This window comes from Lactuca virosa, chromosome 2 (assembly GCF_052849685.1).
Source record: "Lactuca virosa cultivar CGN04683 chromosome 2, Lactuca_virosa_CGN04683_v6, whole genome shotgun sequence".
NCBI lineage: Eukaryota > Viridiplantae > Streptophyta > Magnoliopsida > Asterales > Asteraceae > Lactuca > Lactuca virosa.
The window spans coordinates 187,990,608-188,014,412 of NC_136427.1; the positions used below are offsets into that span (position 1 = coordinate 187,990,608).

A 23,805-nucleotide genomic window follows, 5' to 3' on the forward strand; every position below is an offset into this window, starting at 1 on the left:
TAAAACACAATATAGCAAAGTACTTTGATGGAATGACAAATGCACCCCACCATTTTTCCTGTTCATTGTAATCAATTTTTTTGTGTATTCGTTTAGCATGATACTTCCATTTTTTATCTGAAGGGTAAATCATTAATTTAGTATGTACAATGTTCATCAGAATGGTAAATCAGTAATTTAATTTAAACATTGATCAAATCATGAGCTGTTGTTATTTTTGTTTGTTTGATTACCTCTACCTGGTTACTGTTTTTGATTGTATATAATATCTTAAATTGCTGGCTGAATTACAGGGATTGCAATCTTGATATAGAACTCAAATAATTTGTTAGATAAATATATGGTAATACCGAATGGAAAATGGAGGATAAGGGTATAATAGGAATAAAGAGATGTTTTTAATGTTTGAATGTAAATTAATATCCTAATATGATTGTTGAATTACAACATTTCTAACTTTAAATTGAAATCATAACTAAAGGTTATTGATATTGTTGGATGGATTTTTTTTAAATGCTAAGTATGGTTTTAAGGTTTAGGGGCAGAAAGGTAATTTTATTTGGGATAGAATAAATAATGAAGATTCGAATTTACCTTTTGAAGGTATCAATAAACTCCTAAATTTATGTGATTTGTTTTAATTTAATTGCAAATTAAATGCAGGAAACCTTTAAGTAAAGAAATATAATGGCAAAAGGGTAATTTGACTTACGAAACTAGAAAAACATTGGGCTGGAAAAGCAATTCAACAATAGATATTAAGATGACACGTGTACTAAAATGATTCTTTTTGCATGATACTATCATTTTTTATCCGAAGGTAAATCATTAATTTAGTATGGACAATGTTCATCAGAAGGGTAAATCGGTAATTTAATTTAAAAATGGATCAAATCGGTTGTTGCTACTATTTATGTTTGTTTGATTATCTCAACTTGGTTACTATTTCTGACCTTATTGTCGAATATAATAACTTCATATTATATCATTTTTAGGAATGTACTTTTAAATTACATTATTATACCATTTTTAACAATAACCTTTTGTGATTTTTTCATGTTTTAAATGTCTCTTTTAATTTATCTTTTATTCACTATTAAGGGGATGGATTTTATAAAAAAAAATTAATCTAGAAAGGGTTAAACTATAATTATTCTAATTTAGATATGTTTCTGTACAGTAAATACAACCATTCAAAGATTGCTTTCTATGACTAACAAAATTATGTTTCTATTTTTGAAATCTCATAAAACATTACATAAGGTTTTTTTGGCTTAACATATTACATCATTTAGTCTAGATTAAGTCAGACAAAACAACAATGTATAACTTTTCATATTAAATGTGCAACCTATTAACTTGGACTCGATACTCAACAATCTCTACAAACTGCAATAACTATGTGGGTTTTTTTACAAATTATAGCAACATATATACTTACCATGAAAAAAAACTTATAAGTTTAAAATAAAACTTAGTTTTTTTACCGGTAACAACAATATACAACACTTAATATCAACATCCTTGCCTACCAGTTTCTCTAAATATTAATACATGAACTATATCAAAAATAGGCTAAGAAGTTAGAATCTAAATTAAGAATGATCTTATTTCCTTGAATATCAGATTTACGGTATTATAGACAAAATTTTTATTTGATTCTTAAATTTTCTATGTGGTCATATTTATATGGTAGACTCAAATTGTATAATTACAATTAACATTTATTTATTAAACTTTGTATGTAGGTATGAAAAGAGCTTGAGAAGTTAAGGAAAAGAATCTAGCAAAAAGCTCACCTTTATTGTTGGGAGTGAACTATTGAAGGAAGAAATTAATAACAATCTGAAGTTAAATCTCAAATTCTACCATCGATATAGGTAAAATGTAAAAGGAGAAAAAGATTTGTAGGGTTGTTGGTCATTTACGGTTCATAAAGCAGTACAAAAATGGGGCTATTCTCGATTGACCTTTGGGTAAGTAGGCTGAGTCAACCAATAAATGGGTAAATACTAAATATAATAAAAATCGGTTTAAATTTTGGAAATTTTCATGGATTGATAGGATGGGATTGGATCCCGATCCCAATCCTACGATCTTACATACAAAACGATCATATTGCGATCCGGCAAGGTTTTCATTGGTATGACCATAAGATCTTACGATCCTAAGATCAAGATCTCAATCTTGACAACCTTGGTCAATGTGACCCCACAAAAATTAATAGGTAGAGCCAGGACCTATATTGCTCCATAACATGTACACAACACCAATGTAATGTAAATATTTAATAAAAAAATTTCATTAAATACCTTTATTAACATAAATACATTACCATTACACTTTTACACCATATTACATTTAACATAATACCAAACAAATCATCCCCCGATCATAGAAAATTGACTACAGTACTAATAATACCAATGTCATTTCTTACGGGGATATATATAATATATCTACAGTATTTAGGGTTACTAACATTTAAACATCACACACCACACACCCCAAAACCCTAAATGGAAATATGGTTCAAGTTCAAGCACATGGATATGGATATGGGTGGGTCAAATTTAAGCACATGGGAATGCTTACCATTTGTCTACAAAACTCCACAGCCTTTCTCTTTGAAGGTTAGGTCATCATGAACATGTATTTACTCTTTTAACCCTGCACACAATTACCATATTGTCATGGATTCATGAAGTAAATGGGTAAAAAAGTAAATTACTTACGGTTTATTTAAGCTGTTCCAGTAATCAATTTCTCCCGTTGATCGAGTTTTTTAACCTTCAGTAGCCCAAAAAGAACTTGGAATCCAAAAATTGCACAAAAGATATATGATATTGTAGCAGGACCCTGAAAGTATTTTATATATCAAATGAGAAATTTAAACAAGTTTTATTTATGTATTATCATTGTAGTATAAATGAAATTTGATGCTTACTCTTATTGAATTCATGTATAAAATTGTTGCTAGGTTGACTAGGCTTCCAGCAGCTACAGCCTGACCCATTTAACCACAGATAAAATTAAAATTCGAAAATTAGGAGATATGTTTATACTTTATATTAAAATAAATAAATAAATAAAAACTTACATTTATGATTGTTTTTTGAACAGCAGCAACACGTTGAAATGACCTCTCGGACTCTAATGCTCGAACCCTTAACTTCAAATCACCTTGCTCCTGTTAAAAAAAGTATTGTGGTTTAAATTAAAAATAATAAAAATAAAAAGTATAGTTAAGTTTTTCAGAAAAGTTAATATTATTACCAATCGTTCAATAACTTGAGCGAGTTTTTCAACTCTGTCAGCTTGTCTAAATAAGTTGTAAAAAGCTTGTGATTGTCTCTCCCATCTGTTTTTGAAGTCCTGTAACATAAAATTAAAATATAAAATTAATTCTTGAATCTACATTAGGGAAAAAGCATACCAACAAATGGTTAAAAAGTAAAAACCTTGATGACCACTTCAACACCAGCTTCACGAAACCTTAGTAATTCCAGAGCATATCTAAAAATATTTATAAAAAAAAGAAGCCTTTATTTATAGAACTTTAGGTAAGAATGTCTAGATTTATAAAAAAATTAAAAATTAACTCACGGTTTAGCAATTTCAGTTATATCAAAACGAGGGTCAAGACCCTTCCCAATGCCGTCTAAAACTGAAGGATTAAAGTAATTAAAGTAAGATTAGTAAAAAATTATCAATTAATAAATATTAAATTTTAAAAAGAAAAAAAAGAAACCTGAAAAAGCTCTAACAACAAAGGTGAAGGTGGCAGGAAATCGAAAAGGTTGATCTGCTGCAATAGCCAATAGATCCTCCCCTAAACATTTAAAAGAAAAAAGTAATTAACAATATCACTAACTGCTAAAATTTATATAATCTGATAAATGCATAATAAAAATCAATACCAATTGCAGCAAGACGCTGTTTTTTCTTTTCTATTTTTTCCTCTTTGCTCAATTGTTGCTTAAATCCAAGTTCTTGTGTAGCCAATTCTCTCTCTTTTCTTTGTGCCACAAGTCGTTCTTCAAAACTGTAAAAAGTGTACATGTCATACATCCATAAAAATATATATATTTATATGGGAAATCTCCAGAAAAGTCCTAAAATTTTACCCTAATTTATGAAAAAGTCCTAAACTAAATTTTGTTTTCGAAAAAACATGAATTACCGGTAAAAATGGTGATTTGACCCATATTTCCCAGTTTACCGGTTTCATTACTTTCATGTTTCATTAAAGTCCCCATTATTTTACCCTATTTTACGAATAAGTCCCAAACTAAAATTTAGTGACGATTTGGCTATTTTCTCTATGTAACATACATTTTACCGGTTTCATTGCTGACTCGGACGCCTAGTCATTAAATGAGATGATGAGATGGATATGTTGAGTTATATAATGCTAGGTTTAGCATAAAACTTGATATCCTAATGTATTATATATTTTTTTGGAACATAAAATGCATCCAACGAAGACTACAATAATTATATAAACTAGCAACAACTGCGTTATTTTTTACGTTTATAAGAAATATCAAATTGTCTATCTAATCTTATGTAACACAATATATCCATCTCATCAGGCATCAACTCATTTTTTGCCCTTTTTTCCTGGAAACACACATTTTATTGGTTTCATTGCGGACCTAGATACATAGTCATAAATGAGCCGATGAGATGGATATCAAATTTTACAGTAAATGTAGCATTATATAACTCATCGTATCCATCTTATCAACTAATTTAATGACTAGGTGTCTATGTCAGCAATGAAACCGATAAAATGTATGTTATATTAAGAAAAGGGCTAAATCATCACTAAATTTTATTTTGGGACTTATTCGCAAATTGGGGTAAAATAATGGGACTTTAGTGAAACATGTAAGTAATAAAACCGGAAAAACGGGGTCAAATCGCCATTTTTACCGGTAATTCATGCTTTTTCGTAAACAAATTTTAGTTTGGGACTTTTTCGTAAATTAGGGTAAAATTTTAGGACTTTTCTGGAGATTTCCCTATTTATATTTAAGAAAAAAAAAAGTATATAATTTTGATTGTAACCTATTAAGGAAGAAAAGCGCTGTTCTTCTGACAGCTGTCATGTCGCCAGTTGGCACAAGAACACCCATTTGAACCATTGCTTGAAGAACTTTATTTGGGTCCTTCTCATAAACTCCATAAAAAACTTCCAATAAACCTTCTCTGATATTCGGGCTTATGCTGCAACAAACAACTCAAGACTCAGTATTTCAAGAAAAATATAACTTTTTTGTTTGAGAAATAATAAAATAATTACCTTCCCATCATTCCAAAGTCATAAAATATTAGCCTTCCACCATTCACATCATCAACAGCTATATTACCAGGATGCTGTATAAAAGAAGGTAATTTTTTTTTATTATAATTGGCATGTGAATTGTATTAGGCAAATTGCAAAGAATGGTAACATACTTTTACTCTAGCTACAATATATATATATATATATATATATATATATATATATATATATATTTGCATGTTATTGTAAATTTGTAAGTATTTGCTATTTTTGTGTAAAGAAATGTAAGTACATTGCTATTATGGAACTACATATTGCTATCATCAGTAAAAAAATGAAAGTATGTTTATATTATGGGTAAAAAGATGAAAGTACAATGCTATTATGGATAAAGATAAAAAAAAATAATAAACAAAGATCTTGATATACAGAAAGGATAAATACAAGACAAGAAACTCACAGGGTCAGCATGGAAGAAACCATGAGAGAGAATTTGTTCCAAATAGGATTCAACAGCATACCTACTCAGCCTATTGGAAAAAAAGAAAAAGAAAATTGAAAATTTGAAAAAAAGAAAAAGAAAATACTAGACTTACTTTTGTCGATCAACACCTAATTGATCTAAAGCTTGTATTCTGTTAATCTTGATTCCTGGGACATACTCCATTGTAAGCACCTACATATGAATCAAACTATTGAGCCAAAAAGGGATAAGAAAAAACTTTGATAAAATTATAAAATCCAAGATCAGTTTATATTTTTACTGAAATATTAACCTGTGGAGTGGTGTATTCCCAATATATGCTTGGGACTTTTACATAATCAAGATCTTTGAAATTACTTGCAAACAACTCGGCGTTTGCAGCCTCCTTTGTATAATCAATCTCCTGAAAAAATTAAAAAAATACAAATGTAACTCATGAGAAATTCTTACATGCATCTTAGACCTTGGTTTTAAAAACCTAAAAGGAGTGGATTAATATTCTAAAAGAGTATGAGTTTCACATCTTATGATTTGAAAATCCAAGTTTTGTAGTAGAAAAGAGTTACCTGGTATAACACATTAGCACACTCATCATAGATAGCAACCCAATCCCTTTTTGCTCCATCAGATTTAGGATCAAGTTTTTGAAGATTTTCTGCTATTACCTGAGAAATAAAATGACAAAAGATATTGCAACAAAGTGTTAATTATATACATCCACTCATTTGTAGAAAGGTTTTATAACAAAGATTCAACTAATGAGAAGTCTTTACACTAACCCTCAGATTTTTAAGATCAATATCAAAAAGATCCTTGAGACCTGGTCTTTGTACTTTAACAACCAATTCTTGACCCTTCAATCTTGCTCGATGTACTTGACCTGAATTTGAAAATAATGAATGGTTGACCATTTGACCAACATAAACTTTTTTATTGAAATATGAACAAACTTGTATTACCAAGACTAGCAGCAGCAATTGGTTCAAAATCAAAGTAATCAAACACTTCATTAACAGGGGATCCAAGCTCTTCTTCAATGATGGAAACAGCAGTCTCTGATGGAAAAGGAGGAACTTGATCCTGTATAAAGATTCAGAGTTAGCTCATTTGTGAAAAGTCAAAAGGTAATTAATGTGTTTATGATATATTATATACCTGAAGTTCTGATAACTGATCAACATATTCTTGGGCAAGAATGTCTACTCTTGTTGAGAACTGTTGTCCAATTTTGATGAATGTAGGCCCTAATCTCAAAATACTCTCCTTCAACCACTTGGCTAGAGTTTTTCTCCTTTGAGCTTTCTTCTGCTCAGTCATCCCCCCTGTAGCAATCAAAGAGTTAAACCAAAAACTAATAACAACAACAATGGTGATGATAAATGATAACTGATAGACCAACCTCGATATGCAAATTTCTGATTGTTGAACCAGGCTTTGAAGACAAATGTCAGAACAAAACCCCATATTTCACAAGTCCTTTGAATGGTTGAATAAGTTTTGAATCTATTCCATCGTCCACCAGGAGCAACAGATACCTACACAAATGAAGCTTGTATCAGAATGATACAGAATTAAAACAAGAAATTGTTCAAACATATACCTCAACTTTGCCAGCTCCATTTTTCTTCCTAAACCAAGCATCTTCTTGACCGATCTCCTCAATTGTCTTCTTCTTCTCATCCCTCTTCTCCCCAACCTTTTCCCCAATTTTCATCGCAACGCCTCCATTAGCACTACCATTCCCATTACCATTAACATACTTCATGAGACTCCCATTTTCACCAACAACGCTCCCGTTCGAATTCTTCCCATTAACATATTTATAACTCCCATTACCACCCAGATCGATCTTCCCATCTTCCTTCTCAACTACAACGACTTCATCCCTCCCAACCGCTCGAATTCGACCTCTAATAGCAACTGTGGATGAGGAACGATTGAATTTACGGAGAGCATTACGTCTAGAAATTGAGAAACGAAGTTTGTTAACGCAAGTGTCTGGACGGAGAAACCCAAGTTCAGGTGAAGTTGATGCAGAAAAACACGATGCCGCCATATTACTGAGGAAATGTTTTATGGGTTATTGAATTAAACCCTAACCCTGAGCATCAGAGGGAAGCGATGGCAGCCATGATAGAGGGTGGGAAGTAGTAGCGCAAGGAGTGGCGGATGAGAGGACACGGAAGCAAGAGGAAGATGAGTGTAGGAAGGAGAGTCGAGGTTGTGATTGGTGGGATGAATTTCACTTTTTTGTAGTTTTGTATGCCATGGATGGCGTTGAAAAGTCAAACCAATTTCAGCCGCAACTAAACATGTCGTGTCCTTTTTTGTTGAATCAGGGTCGACTCCTTCGCGTTGTGCCCAATTTAGGGAGTTCTGTTAAGTGTGGCATTTTAAAAATATATATCTACAATAAGACTATTACCATACTTTCTACACTTTTTTTCTGCCATATAAGCATCATGTTATTTTCCTTTGGATTCATCTTGACCCATGAAGTCAATTAAAATGGACTTACATATTGATTAGAGAGGTGTGTGAAATAGATTCACTTTAACCCATCTATTTATTCAATTGAAATGGATTCATATTTCACCCGTAGATATAGTTGAAATAGAATTACCATACATTTGGTTCCTCCTGCAAATGGAAGACAAGTGTGGGATAACCGTATAGGGAGGGGGAGGTGTTCCTCTTCTCCACGGCATGCCGTATAGGATATTTTTCTCCATGCCTCATAGCTTTATATAGTACTTTTAAAAATATTCATAAAAAAATAGTAAAATCATTTTTGAATGTGGGTCTTCTTATTTTATAAAAAATAAAAAAAAAAACGTGTTTGTTACGTTCGTCGAAAAGTGAAACCAAGGAAAACTAGCTTGTCGGAAAGTGAAACAAAAACATCATAACAATGTTTAATAAAAAATTTGGCCTATAATCTGTCCCAGAGGGTAGGCGATAGGAGCGACCGTTCATGACTCATCTTTTAAAGGGGCCTAATTTTTTTTATGGAAATGGTCATATTTAAAAGATAGTACTAAGTAATTTTTTTTTTTCAATTATTGAGTTATTATAAAAAACTTGATATTTGTGTATTTTAAGGGTCCATTTTTTTTCTCACTGGGCCCAAAATATGTTTGGAATAACCCTCATGATTAGGGATGAGCATAATCGGGTACCCGCCTATTTTAGCCGGAACCGGAACCGCTCCCGGAACCGGCGGTTCTTAAGTTTTTGGAATTAGAACCGGAATCGCCTACACAGGTTCCTAGAAAACTAGAACCGCTCCCGGAACTGCCGGAACCGGTTCCGGTTCCGGGAACCCGACGTCTTGAGTATTAAAACTTGTTATTTTATACATGCTATGTAAATTATGTAAATTAACCTATACAAACAATATAAGTACAAGATATAAAACCAAAACATTTACAAAAAATTAATCTTTTAAAAAATAAGCTACTAAAAACATTTCCCACTTTTAATTAACACAAAAACAACAATAAAACAACAAAAACAACAATATTAACAGCAAAAACAACAATATTAACAACACAAATCAGCAACAACAGCACAAAACAACAATATTAACAACAACAACAACAATCAACAACAGCAAAAACAACAAACACCCACAGCAAAAACAGCAACAACAAATATTTGAAGCAGATTACATGGTCCTACTGATCACAACAAACCTGCCAATGCCACCCAAGGATAATGGGAACTATACATCAAAACCATTATATTTTGATTATTTTTTGTGGTTTAACCACTATATTTTATTTTGCTAAATAAAAAACACCTGTTTTTCAAAGAAATTTTCACTATGACCCCATATTTCGTGGTTATCGTGTGGTAAAACTAACATGACTTCTTATTTACCTACATGACATTATATGTACTCTATGAAATAACATCTTGGTTTATAAAGTGACTTCCCATTTGTTAGGTTATTAGGTTATATGCATACCATATTAGTAAATAAGAAGTCATTTCAGAACATTAGATGTTATTTTAGAAAGTACATATGATGTTATATACGTTAATGAGAAGTCATGCCAATTTAAAACATGTTAAATAGGTAACAGGAGACCCAAAGTTTATTCATGATTACTGTCCAATCGGCTTGATTAGTTTCCAATACAACATAAATAGAAAACTTTTAGCTAATCGTTTAGCTAAAGTTATTGGAAGTTTGATTGGTGTTAAATAATTACCTTCCATTAAAGGTCGTCAAATTATTGATGGTCCTTTGATGTTAAATTAACTTTCATTAAAGGTCGTCAAGTTCTTGATGGTCCTTTGATGTTAAATTCGAGAAGTCCTATAATTAATTAGTGTGGTTACTTGATTTAGGTGATGGAGAAGACAAAGTTTGGTATGATTTGGTGTGATTGGATCAAAGTTGCCCTTAAATCTACAACTTTAATTCTAGTCAATATGGCTCCTATTGATGAGTTTGTCATTGAGCTTGGACTCTAACAAGGTGACATACTTTCTCCTTTTTTCATTATAGTAGTGGAAGGTCTTCATATAGCTCTCCAAGAAGCTAACAGAGTTAATGGTTTTTTAGGGGTAAAAATGGGAAACTCTAACTTGGAGTAACTTGTTCTATGTGATGGGTTTCTAGGTTTCAAACAAGATTAATTACACAACGATATCATAATCATACTAGCATACATGCAACCTCGAAGTCTATGGCATTTTCTCAAGTTATAGCAACATACTTATGAAACAAACTTCTAACCTATGTAAATCGAATGATACAGGTTAGAATACACACCTTTTGCAAAAATCGAATAATGCAAACAACTCTCGTTGAATCTCCTTTGGAAAGCAAGCACCAATAATGTGGATGTCTGTAATGGTTCACACCCAAAACCCTATAACACTAGAAATTAAGAGGAGAGAGAATGGAAGATGAGAAATTCGGATTTCTCCTTCTTGGATTGATTAACCACGGGATTTTGAGCCCAAAAGGCTTTATTTATAGCTAGGGGATCTCCAAGATAAACCCTAGTTTGAATAATAAAATATTCACATTTTAATCTTTTATCTATTCAAGACAGTTATCTTTATCAGCTATATGAGGCTTCCAAAAACCCTAAAACCCTCCATAAAACCATCCATACCATGGAGGGTTCTAGAATTGCTTCTTTTGTTCAACTATTGAACAATTACAATTCAGCTATTGCACCTTTAATTAATTCCAATTAATCCTAAATTAATTTCAGATCAATAATTAATTAATTCCAACTATTTCTAATTAATTTATTAATCATATAATAAATTAACAAATCATTTTATATCTCTCTTAAAGTCATTTCTATTTATTTCTAATTATTGAGGGCACCCCAAAAAGGATTTTACTTTTATTCACTAAGATTATATCAATTTAGTTAAGGCCTTAGACACCTTAATCCAACACTATGATAATGATGTTATTTTGTTATCTGATTGGGAGTTAGAGAATTCTGGGTGTATTTTCTTAAATCAAACGTGCTTAGCTTGTAGGCTAAAAACTAACTTAATTAAAAGTAAGTTAATTTGTAGCTTCAGTCAAGTGGAGAAGCTTGTCGGTGTTATTGAGTGTAATGCTTTGCATTTACCCTTCATTTATCTTGGTGTCCCGATGAGTGATAATATGAATCATGTTGACTCATGGAAGGTGATTCTGAAGAAATTTATGTAATATTCTATTTTTCAAAATAAACTTTTCATTTTTAATAAGGTAAAATCATTGTTTCCACAAAACCCAAGTCAAACAAAACATAAGTATCAAAAACAATCATCCCAAAATATCAGAGTATTAAAACATGCGGAATCACAGAAACTATAAATGGATGTGTACAATCAAGCCTTCGCCTTCCCGCGATCATCTTAAGTACCTGAAACACGGTAAATCAACAACTATAAGCATGAAGCTTAGTGAGTTCCCACAAAATACAACATATATAACAACACGTAGTTGTATCGGGTCCATAACAACCCTGGGTCTGTATCAACCCCAAGTCCATGTTGACTCCGAGCCCAGATCGGCTCCATCGCGTCTGTATCAAACTCGAGTCTGTAATGACTCCGAGCCCAGATCGGCTCCATGCATACAACATACACGCATAATAGCAAGAGTCACAAAGACAGTATGCACAATTGGCACCTATTGTCTTATTGTATAGTGAGAAGACTCACCTCGCAGGTAGCAACTAAAACACAACAGTTCTCACACGGTAAAGACTGATACTACAAAACACCTAACAACAATAAAGAAGTACCCACTAAGTCTACACCCTAAAACCTCTAAATTGACCAAAAGTCAGTTATGATCAAAAAGTCAACGGTCAAATTCAACTTCGATAGGTCTCCACGTCGTGGCCACCCATAGGCCACGTCGTGGGCACTCCAAGACAAAACAATCGGGCACCCTCCCCAGTGGCCACGTCGTGGCCACCTAAACGGCACGTTGTGGGAACTGGGTTCCAACAGCTTAACAAATTTAGCTCTTAACTTGTTAAGCCATTCCTTCAAACTTTCCAGAACCCTTCCTAAGGCCTAATACCTCACAAAGATCAGTGATTTTCAGTATTGCATGTCCAATGCAAGTCGAACACTCAAACTTAGTTCAAAAATGAAGAAATACCACAAAATATCACATGCATGGAGCCTAAAATAGCAACAAACTTCATATCTGGAACATATGTCCATTAAGGGACCTCAACAATCCATAAAGTTGCTAACTTTATGGACTTCATGCATTCTACCCAACCCAACATAGAGAAAAATGAGCGATCTAGATCTAACATGCTTATAATATAAAGCTTGAGTCTTTGATACTTACAATGGTCCAAAAAGTAAACAAAAAGATGATGATGAGATTTACAAGCTAGATAAATCCACCAATAATGATTCCTTCTCCTTCAAAACACCAAAAGTGACCATACAAGCTAAGATCTCCTACAATGAGGCTAGGGTTTGGATGAGGTAGTTTCTTGAGGGTGGAAGCTGCTAAATGAGGCAACCCTAGGAGTTAGTGCCCTTAAATAGGGCACCAACCCCGCAAATTAGGGTTTTAGCCCAAAACAGTCCCCACGCCGTGGCTTACATAACGCCACGTCGTGAGAGAATTAAATAGAGTCGCGTTTGATCCGGGTCATGTCACGTCGTAGTGGTGCTTCCACCACGTTGTGGCCTTCCAATTCACATAAAAAAATTAAATAAAAGTATACATTGAAGACTCGGATGTTACAACTTAAGTCTAAACTTTCCAACTGGAAAGCAACTACTCTTTTAATAGGTGGGAGATTAACCCTCTTGAAGGCGGTGTTGGGAAGTTTGGGGATTTAGCATATGTCTATTTTCAAGGTTTCAAACATGATTTTGAGTTTTCTAGAATCTTAAAGGCCTCGTTTCATCTATGGTATGGATATGGGTAAGACGAAATTACATTGGAATAGTTGGAAAAAAGTTATGGTCAGCAATGATGTAACATCCCAAAATTCAAGACCAAAAATTTCATTTTTAATTGAGTTATTATAAAACCAGTCAGTATATAAACATCCATAATAACATTCTATGTCAAAACCAATGTATCAATAATCAAACCATGTTAACATAAAACAATATCAGAGTGTAATCCCAAGGATCTCATATGCGGAAAACATAGTGTGATGTGCTGCGATCGAGCCGGCTCCTTTCCTTTGAAAACGAAGTACCTGAAACCAAAATTGTAAACCGTAAGCACGAAGCTTAGTGAGTTCCCCCATCATACCACATACTATATACACATAATGCCAATTCCTCGGTATCTTTCAACCGATATCTGACTGGCATAACTGGAAGTTGGACTCCCCTTCGGTATCTTTCAATAGGTAACCGGGAGCTGGCCTCCCCTTCGGTATCTTTCAACCGGTAACCAGGAGCTGGCCTCCCCTTCAGTATCTTTCAACCGATAACCGGGAGCTGGCCTCCCCTTCGATATCTTTCATCCGGTATCCGGGTACTATTTCACCCCTACCACTACCACATAATATCCTAGCATAAACACATACATCACATACTGCCTAGTATATATAGGAGCTGGCCTCCCCTTCGGTATCTTTCAACCGGTAACTGCCTTCGATATTTTTCAACCGGTAACCGGGGACTATTTCACCCCTACCACTACCACATAGTAACATATCATACTAACACATAAACATAACAGATAGTGGCATACCAGACAATTATCACAAAGACAATCATCTAACAAACATATCCTACTAGTGGGCCGACATTGTGGCCTTAGACCCACTTCTACTGGAAGGTAACTCACCTCATGTTGTTGAACTCCACCGCAAGAAATCCTTAGCTGTTGTCCTGGCAACCCCTCGAGCTATCAATACCAAAATATCATCCAATTAGCAATTAGGTTCTATACCATGGTCCACAATCCATACTTGGGGTAAAATGACCATTTTACCCCTGGCCCACAAGATACTTAACTAAGGCCCAAGTTCAAAACCAATCAAGTCCAAAACTCCAAAACCCATAAAGGCCCACTAATGGCCCACTAATGGCCCAATTTTCCAAATTGGGCCCAAACCCTTACATGGGGCTTTCCCTAAAGCCCATTTACATTTTCTGAATCATTATACATGTCCATAGCTATCCCAACGAAATCCATGTACTTACAAGCCTAGAAAGGCCGAATCCTAAATGGCCCACAAGGCCCAATAAGGCCCAAATCCATCTTGTACCTAACCCAAGAAGGCCCAATCTTCAAAAAGGCCTGAAATACTAAATGGACTACCCTAACCAACTCCTAGTCCATGGTCCAAGGCCCAAAAAGGTCAACAAAACAAAGTGAGTCAACCAGGTCGAGTACACCCTGCGTACTCAGATGGTACGCCCAGCGTACCCCACTTTGGGCCAGTACGCGCAGCGTACCAGACGTACGCCCAGCGTACTCCTCTGAAGTCCAACCCTCTCCAAATAAGCACTTAATCACTTCACCCGTTGCTCCAACTCTCCAGTCTGACTTCTATAAATGACTTTTCAAGTAAAGTTTGCAACTTTACTAACATGCATGGCTCAATAGGACTCTAGAGCTCAAAAGAGCTTAATGGATGGTCTTAACTCATGCTTGGACTCAAACACTTCACAAAGCTTGCACCTTCATGAGAGAGAGAGAACCTTATAATGTCCAGAGTTACAAGTTTGAGTCCCTAAAACGACCCTAACTCACTAAGACCAAGCAAAAGGATAAAATGGCCAAAAACCAACACAAAAGAGGATCTATGAAATGGAAAGTCAAGATCAGAGCTTTTTACCTCCAATGGGTTGAAAAATATGAGAACTTTCTGGATCTACAAGCTCCCTTCCATGATCAACACTTGAACACCACCTTCCTCTTCTTGTACACACACTAACAAGTCTTCTTTTATGCTTCAAGCTCCATACAAGGTAAATCTAGGGTTTCATGGACGTGAAAAGGGTGGTGGCTGACTTGAAATGACCTAAGGAGTGGTATAATGTTGCTTATATAGGGTACAAGTTGCAAATCTAACATCTCATCATCTGGCTCCCATGTCCATTCAGAGCCCCTTCGGTGCTGCCATTGCACCTTTACAAGCTTCACTTCCTTGTATCGAATAACCTTGGTCTTCCTATCTAGAATCAAAACATGACTCTCAATGTAGTTCAGGCTCTCGTCCACCTGAATGTCGTCCAGAGAAACGACTGTGGCCTCGACGGTGACACACTTCCGAGGCTGTGACACATGGAAGGTGTTATGAATCTGGCTAAGCTCATCCGGCAGATCCAAGCGATAGGCCACCTGTAACATCCCATTTTCCAAGTCCAAAAATTTCGATTTTTTACATAACAACGTAGAAAACATTCATAAGAAAATATCATGAAGTCATGTCATTTCGTAAAAACCATAATCTCATGTCTCAAAATCATATCATAAAAGTAGTGACAATGTCAGAGTACAATCCCAAGAAATCACATAATGCGGAATCCAATGTGTGTATGATGTGCAGCTACCGCGCCGACTCCTTCCCCTTCACTGAAGAGGTACCTGAAACAAAACTGAAAACTGTAAGCACGAAGCTTAGTGAGTTCCCCCATCGTACCACATACCATACAATCACATAGCATACATACTGCCGGCAATTCTGGGGTGCCGACCTACCCGGTACGGCCATTCTGGGATGCCGACCTACCCATGTCAAGCCATTCTGGGGTGCTGACCTACCCGTGTCAAGCCATTATGGGGTGCTGACCTACCCGTATCAAGCCGTTCTGGGGTGCTGACCTACCCTTCGGTCCTAACAGCCGAACTTGGGGACTATTCCCCTCCTACTACCGCTATCACATATATCATATCATGCCAGCATATAAACATATCATCACATATGGTCAGACATATCTGGGGTACCTGACCTACTCTTCGGTCCTAACAACCGAACTCTACTATTATCACATAGAACATATCATGCCAGCATATAACATATCGGGTAGTAGCAAACCTAGATGATATCACAAAGACAATCATCCAACATACAACTCCTACTAGTGGGCCGACATTGTGGTCGTAGACCCACCGCTACTGGAAGGTAACTCACCTCGATGTCGTGTAGTGTCTGAACTGTCCTCGGCGTGAAGTTCGGCTCTTCTCGACTCCTCAATCCCTACACGACAACCTTCAAGTCATCAAACCGAACATACAACCCAACCAGGGTCCATACCAAAACTAGACAAAGTCAACATTGGTCAAAGTCAACACCCAGTTGACCTGACTCACCGAGTTGGTCTACCAACTCGTCGAGTCCATGCTCCACTATCCCGATCCAACCCCGTCACCACTCGTCGAGCCTTAAGAGAACTCGTCGAGTTCTCCTTCATTCAAACCATCAGGACCATCTTCATCCGACTCGCCGAGTTGTATGAACAACTCGTCGAGTTCACCTTCATCCTATGAACATGTCCAGTCTGCGACTCGCCGAGTTGTATGAACAACTCGCCGAGTCCATCTGCAAGGGTTGGGAGATTTCCTTGGACTCGCCGAGTCTGTTCATACAACCGCCGAGTCCCATGATTCCCAGGCCCCTTTTTACGTCTAAATAACTAAGGGACTTCCTTTCCTAACAACAGGTCCATCCACAGAAAGGGTTTGGTGGTTAAAACACACCGACTCGCCGAGTCCCAAGAACGACTCGTCGAGTCCATCCATGACCATTACTATCCAGTCGATTTAAATGGGTCTTAATACCTCAGAACCATAGATCTGGCCTCCTAATGTCCATTTTATACGTAAAGTTCCAAACTTGGTGCACATGTATGGGGTCTTCGGCTCAAAAATCCATAAAAGGTGCTCTACAATGTGCATGGGGCTCTCATGGCCATAGAGTTGGCACCTTTATGCCATGAGACCCCTCCTATGACTCAGATCTGAAAGTAGAACCTCATGAATCACCTCACAATTTCGAAAATGGCTTAGAAAGCCCTAAATGCACCCATAATCTAAGCTCTAAAGATGAACAACCAAAACGAGACCAAAACAGGGGGCATTTACCTTGATTGAGCTGAAGATGGAATAAGATCTCTGGATCTACAAGCCCCAACTCGAATTCCTAAGCTTCTTCCTTCCTTTCAAGCTTCACAAACCACCCAAAAGCACCAAAAATGGCCTTAGATCACTCAAAGCGGCTAGGGTTTCGATATGAGGTGTTCTGGGAGCATAAGGGACGATGAAGGTTGCAATAAGATGTTTAAATAGGGTGCAAACCCTCAAATTTAGGGTTTCACCCAAACAACACCTACTAGCCGAGTCAGTCTTCCGACTCGTCGAGTAGGTCACTTAAACCGACCGCGGATCCCGTCTCTACTCGACGAGTTGGGCCACCAACTCGTCGAGTCCCAGAGGAAATACATAACATTCATAAATAAAATACATACCAATAATCCGGTGTTACACCACCTTGCCCACCTGGGCCGTAATCATGAACGGTCCAGTATATCGGGGCCCCAACTTGCCCCCTTCTAAAACCTGATGACTCCCTTCCATGGCGGCACTTTTAGTAACACAAAGTCCCCCACCTGGAACTCAAGATCCGATCGCTGCCGGTCAGCATAGCTTTTCTGACGACTATGTGCGACTCGTAGCCGGTCGTGCACCTGACGAATCAGCCCGGTAGTCTTGAGTACTACTTCAATGCTCCCCATGACCCGGTGTCCAACCTCACCCCAACAAACCGGGGTCCTACATCTCCTACCATACAACAACTGAAACGCAGGTCGGTTGATACTGGCATGTTAACTATTGTTGTATGAAAACTCTGTCAATGGGAGGTATGTATCCCAACTCCCTCTAAAATCCAACATGCATGCTTGAAGCATATCCTCAAGTGTATGGGTCGTCCTTTCACTCCGACCATCTGTTTGGGGGTGGTACGTCGTACTAAAATGCAACTGAGTGCCCAGTTCCTCATGGAACTTCTTCCAGAATCTGGATGTGAATCTAACATCCCGGTCAGAGACTACTGACACTGGCACTCCATGCCTGACCACCACCTCTCGTACATAAATATCTGCCAATTTCTCAGTGGATATGCTCTCAGAGATCGGAATAAAGTGTGCACTCTTCGTCAACCTGTCCACAATCACCCATATAGCATCCACACCCCTCGCTGTCCTCGGTAACTTCGTGATGAAGTCCATAGTGATCTCTTCCCATTTCCACATAAGAATGGGTAGCGGATGAACCTTGCCATGTGGCCGCTGATGTTCGGCCTTGACGTTCCTGCAGGTCAAGCACCGCTCTACGAACCAAGCGATCTGCCACTTCATGCAGGACCACCAATAGCTTAGTCTCAGATCTCTATACATTTTCGTAGCCCCCAGATGTATAGAGAACTTGGACTTGTGTGCCTCCTCCAATATCTTCTGTCTCACTCCTCGAGTCACCGGTACCCACACCCGGCCACACTGTGTCAGAAGACCTCGGCTATCCCAAACAAACAAGGGATAATGTCCCCAAATCTGCTCTATCTTCCAATTCTCTTACTTCACACCCTCGACTTGAGCCTCCTTGATCATATCCAACAATGAAGAGATCACCGTCATCCTCAAACAAACGTTCCCAATCGGGGAACATGTCGTTTTGCGGCTCAAAGAATCGGCCACCACGTTGGCCTTCCCTGGGTGGTATAAGACCTCACAGTCATAATCTTTCAGCACGTCCAACAACCTCCTCTGTCGCATGTTGAGGTTCTGCTGATCCATCAAATACTTTAAACTCTTATGATCAGTATAAATAATGCAATGTACTCCACACAAGTAGTGCCTCTAAATCTTGAGGGCAAACACCACTACCCCCAATTCCAAGTCGTGAGTGGGGTAATTCGCCTCATTAGGCTTCAACTGCCTCGAGGCATAAGCAATCACATGCACCCTCTGCATCAGTACCGCGCCTAACCCTGAGATCGATACATCACATTACACTACCAAGTCATCAAACCCCTCAGGTAATACTAGAATCGGAGCCTCGCATAACTTCTGTCTCAGAGTCTCAAAAGCCAACTGCTGATTCGTGCCCCATCGAAATGTCACATTCTTCTTGGTCAAGCGGGTCAAAGTGTCACACCCCAAAACCGGAACGGCAGAAACGTTCGGGGGTGGAGGACGTCATGTACAGTTTCACAACAATGCATAATAGTAAAACAAGCAACAACATCATCCATTGCATTAATAGTATAATGTAATACAAGTGTGTTCTGTATAGTTTATAAGATACCAAAAATATGAATCAAAATAAGAGATGAGTCTTGAATGTGCTCCATCTTCTCAAAACTTGGTCATCGGTACCTATCTACTGGCGACCTGAGAATACAAGTTATTTTGAAAGCGTAGATCAACATTAAAGCTGGTGAGTTCATAAGTATTTTAGTCTCATTGTTTGTATAAGTTTGATGAAAGTGCTTGTAAATGTTTGATGTAAAAGTTTGTAAGTGTTTGATGTAAATGTTTGTAAACTTCCTAGAAAATCCTATATTTTCTACTAAAGTAGTCTTCTACCAAGACTCAACTGTTCTTTATGTTTGTTCTTTTGTAAAAGTGTGTGTTTTCCCAAAGTATGACTATCATTACCAATATATATAGTTTTCATTACCGTTTATGTGAGAAGATCACAATGTGAATGAAATGGGAAAATAAAGATGTACTGTAGTTTTATCTATATAACTAACTACATTAAACCTGTTTGTTTAATTAAGGTAAAATGTGATAAGATTGTAACCATACTTGATCGACTAGTATAACACTACGTTCGAGACGTCGAAATGATATGACATTCGTCACCCGTAGACCTGCAGGTCCCACTGTAGCTAGCAGCAAGGTGTAGGATGGTCAGTCCCGTATAGATCTATACACAAATTCACGCTCTCCCTCCAGGATACTCTGGGTACAAAACGTGACACATTAGTATATTGTCGCGCCATGAAGTAGTATCTCACATTAATGTTATAGTATTCTTGTGTTTGTATAGTATGTTCTCTCTGTCTAGTATATAGTATGTTCTCTAGTGTATAGTGTGTAGTATGTATTGTTTCTCGTTATAGTATGTACTGTTTCTCTTTATAGTGAATATTGTCTCTCGTTATAGTATGTTCTATCTATTTCTCTTTATAGTGAATATTGTCTCTCGTTATAGTATGTTCTATCTGTTTCTCTTTATAGTGAGTATTGTCTCTCGTTATAGTATGTTCTATATGTTTCTCTTTATAGTGAGTATTGTCTCTCATTATAGTATGTTCTATCTGTTTCTCTTTATAGTGAGTATTGTCTCTTGTTATAGTATGTTTGTACTGACTCATGTATGAACTGACTCTTTGTATGTTTCATTGTTCTAGAAATAGTAAGTAGTGACTTCCTAAACTATACCTATTATAGTTTACTAGCAATGTTGTTTGTATGGATGAACATGTTTGCACACCTTTGCTACCCAAAGGTATCGAACTGAACGAAGAACTTTTATATCTATATACATATACATAATATATAACTAAGATTCAAACAACCTTCGGACAAACAACCGATACCCTAAGTCCACAACCAAACAAGGAACAAGAAATAAGGCAAGTTATCAGTCCTAAGTCCTTTCAATCCTACTTATATAACTATATACATATAGACATGATCTGACAAAATATAAGTTTAAAAGAGTTTGATAAAGAGTTTTGCATATAAAAGAGTTTGATAAAACGATTTGAGCAATTTGTTTGAAAACACAGTTTGAAGTATAAGAAATCTATCTGTTTGATAGTTATTAATCACATGTGATTGATATAATAACTATAATGTTTCTACTTGTATTCCCCCCCCCCCCATAAAAGCATTTAAAATCATTTAAAAGGTAATTTAAGGGGTATGAACTCACCTGCAGTGAGTGATACGAATGAAATATCGGTTGTAGGATGCTTAGTGTCAAGTGAAGACTCGAGCACAACGGATCCTAATAAGCATGTAATGACACACATATATGTATATAATTAGTGTTTATACAACTAATCATGTAAGGAAAACACCTTAGGACTTAGGAAACACTTAGATTGAAGTGTTACAAGTACAAAGGATTGCATAAAATGGGTGTACGGCCACACAAGTGTGTGTACGGCCAAGTGGTGTACGGCCACTTGTGTGTACGACCAGGTGTGTACGGCCAGGGAGTGTACGGCCAGGGAGAGTACGGTTGTACACTCCTTGAAGAAATTGCCAGAACGTGTGGTCCAAGGCTCTATCTTGCATCCTCTAAGTGTTCTTGATCTTGTGTTAGAATATAACATGAGTTCTAGGCCAAATATGCACTAAACAAGGGGTGTGCGGCCATATGAAGGGTGTACGGCCGTACACTCCTTGATGTTCTTGCTTTGGACGATTTTTAAGGTGAACATCTAGTAAGTAACAAGCATAGGAAGAGGTACTTACGATTTAGAAGCCTTTAGGGGTGTTTAAGGTCCAAGAACTTAGTAGGTGTTCTTGGTGTTCTTGGTGAAAATGAAGAACACTTGAAGATCTAACCAAAAGAAGTAATTTCATGGATGAAATCATGGATCTTCACTAGATAGTGTAATGAATCAACAAATCAAAGGAAGTAACACTTACATATTGAAGATCTAGGTGAAAAACCCGATGATAGTTGAGAGAGAATTGATTTCTTGGCTTAGGAGTGTGAAAAGAGTTGAATGAAGGCTAAGTCTCACATATATACGTGAAATTGTACGACCACGAGGGGGGTGTACAGCCGTACACCCATGTGTACGGTCGTACACTCCTCATGAAGGAGTGTTTGGCCCTTTTGAAAAATGATGAACTTAGGGAACCCATTTCTAAACCCTAACTTTGAAGGTACTAGGCTTAGAACACTCAAACAGACTCTAAACCATGCTAAAAGATAGCAGAAACGAGTCTGAATTTGATTGAATTGAACGGTTGTACAAGATAGAAATTTCGGGTTGTCACATCATCCCCCTGTTGGAGAGAATTTTGTCCCGAAATTAGAGTTTAAACAATTAAGCTATTACAAATAACTAAACGAAAAGATGAGGATATTTCAGTTTCATTTGATCCTCGCGCTCCCAAGTGAATTCAAGTCCTCGCCTGGCATTCCAACGAACTTTCACTACCGGGATACGGCTTTGCTTCGTTTGCTTGACCTCTCGGTCCATGATCTCTACTGGTTCTTCCATGAAGTTAAGGCTCTCGTTGATCTCGATCTCGTCGAGTGGGATTACAAGAGTCTCGTCGGACAGACACTTTTTCAAGTTCGAGATGTGGAAAGTAGAATGTACGTTACTAAGTTCGCGAGGTAGTTTAAGTTTGTAAGCTACAAGGCCGATTCTAGCGAGAATCTCGAAAGGCCCTACGTATCTTGGATTTAGCTTTCCACGCTTTCCGAAGCGTATCAAGCCCTTCGAGGGTGAGACCTTCAATAGAACACGGTCGCCCACCTGGAATTCCAAAGGTTTCCTTCTCTTGTCTATGTAGATTTTCTGTCGGTCTCTAGAGGCTTTCAATCGTTCACGAATCTGAACGATCTTCTCTGTCGTTTCCCGAATGATTTCCGGACCTGTGATAGTGCTGTCAGGAACTTGTCCTTTAGCTAACTGTGTGTCTCCCACCTCAGCCCAACACAGAGGGGATCTGCACTTTCAGCCATAGAGGGCTTCAAATGGAGTAGCCTTTATGCTCGTGTGATAACTATTGTTGTAGGAGAACTCGACAAGGGGTAAATGAGTATCCCATGCCTTCCCAAAGTCTATCACGCATGCTTGCAACATATCTTCCAAAGTTTGAATAGTCCTCTCACTTTGTCCGTCGGTTTGCAGATGGTAGGCTGTACTCATGTCCAGCCTAGTTCCTAGGGAACTTTGTAGCGACTGCCAGAACCTAGAAGTGAATCTACTATCTCTATCAGATAATGAATATGGGAACACCATGCAGTCGTACGATCTCCCTAATGTATGTTCTTGTTAGCTTCTCCATCTTGTCAGTCTCTTTGATAGGCAGGAAGTGTGCGGACTTTATTAGCCTGTCTACGATCACCCAAATGGTATCGAGACCACCCGTTGTCTTGGGCAACTTGGTTATGAAGTCCATCGTGATCCGCTCCCACTTCCATTCCGGTATCTCCGGTTGCTGAAGTAAACCTGATGGTTTCTGGTATTCGACCTTAACCTTGGTGCAAGTAAGGCATTTACTCACGAAGGTAGCAATCTTTGCTTTCATGTTAGACCACCAGTGTGACATCCCCATTTTCACGGCCAGAAAAGACCGATTTTTGTTTATGCTTTATAAAATCAGAGTACTTCTTTTAATAAAAATGTTGCGGAATTTGTTCCCAGAAAAACATGATAAATACGTTATCAAAGCATTTCCGAAGAAATGTATTTTTATTCATTTAAAACATTTGGGATGTCATCGTCAATACAGAAACATAAGCATAAACAGAACTTACATTCATTTACACTAGTGATCTACATCTCTTTTAAATCTC

General features: G+C 37.1%; 1 protein-coding gene across 1 annotated transcript; it reads right to left on the reverse strand.

Annotated features, from left to right (window-relative positions):
* Positions 1-2,286: 2,286 nt before the first annotated feature.
* Positions 2,287-8,015, reverse strand: ATH13 (ABC2 homolog 13). Its single transcript, XM_079078916.1, has 20 exons — positions 7,375-8,015; positions 7,174-7,309; positions 6,930-7,096; positions 6,734-6,854; positions 6,554-6,654; positions 6,341-6,439; positions 6,067-6,177; positions 5,887-5,966; positions 5,751-5,820; positions 5,309-5,382; positions 5,074-5,232; positions 3,921-4,045; positions 3,752-3,832; positions 3,607-3,667; positions 3,462-3,516; positions 3,277-3,375; positions 3,101-3,190; positions 2,948-3,007; positions 2,736-2,859; positions 2,287-2,670 (listed from the first exon to the last, which is right to left on the reverse strand). Exons 1-19 carry the CDS (start codon positions 7,828-7,830, stop codon positions 2,743-2,745), a joined length of 2,262 nt encoding a protein of 753 aa, XP_078935042.1. The 5' UTR covers positions 7,831-8,015; the 3' UTR covers positions 2,287-2,670; positions 2,736-2,742.
* Between the last annotated feature and the right edge of the window lie 15,790 nt (positions 8,016-23,805).

What these genes read in the sequence shown, in the direction of transcription:
- ATH13 (XM_079078916.1), bottom strand. Translation starts at nt 7,830, where the DNA reads ATGGCGGCATCGTGTTTTTCTGCATCAACTTCACCTGAACTTGGGTTT. An exon ending in ATGGAGCTGGCAAAGTTGAG is followed by an intron (nt 7,310 to 7,374) that starts GTATATGTTTGA and finishes TCATTTGTGTAG; the next exon opens with GTATCTGTTGCTCCTGGTGG. An exon ending in AATTGCTGCTGCTAGTCTTG is followed by an intron (nt 6,655 to 6,733) that starts GTAATACAAGTT and finishes TTTCAAATTCAG; the next exon opens with GTCAAGTACATCGAGCAAGA.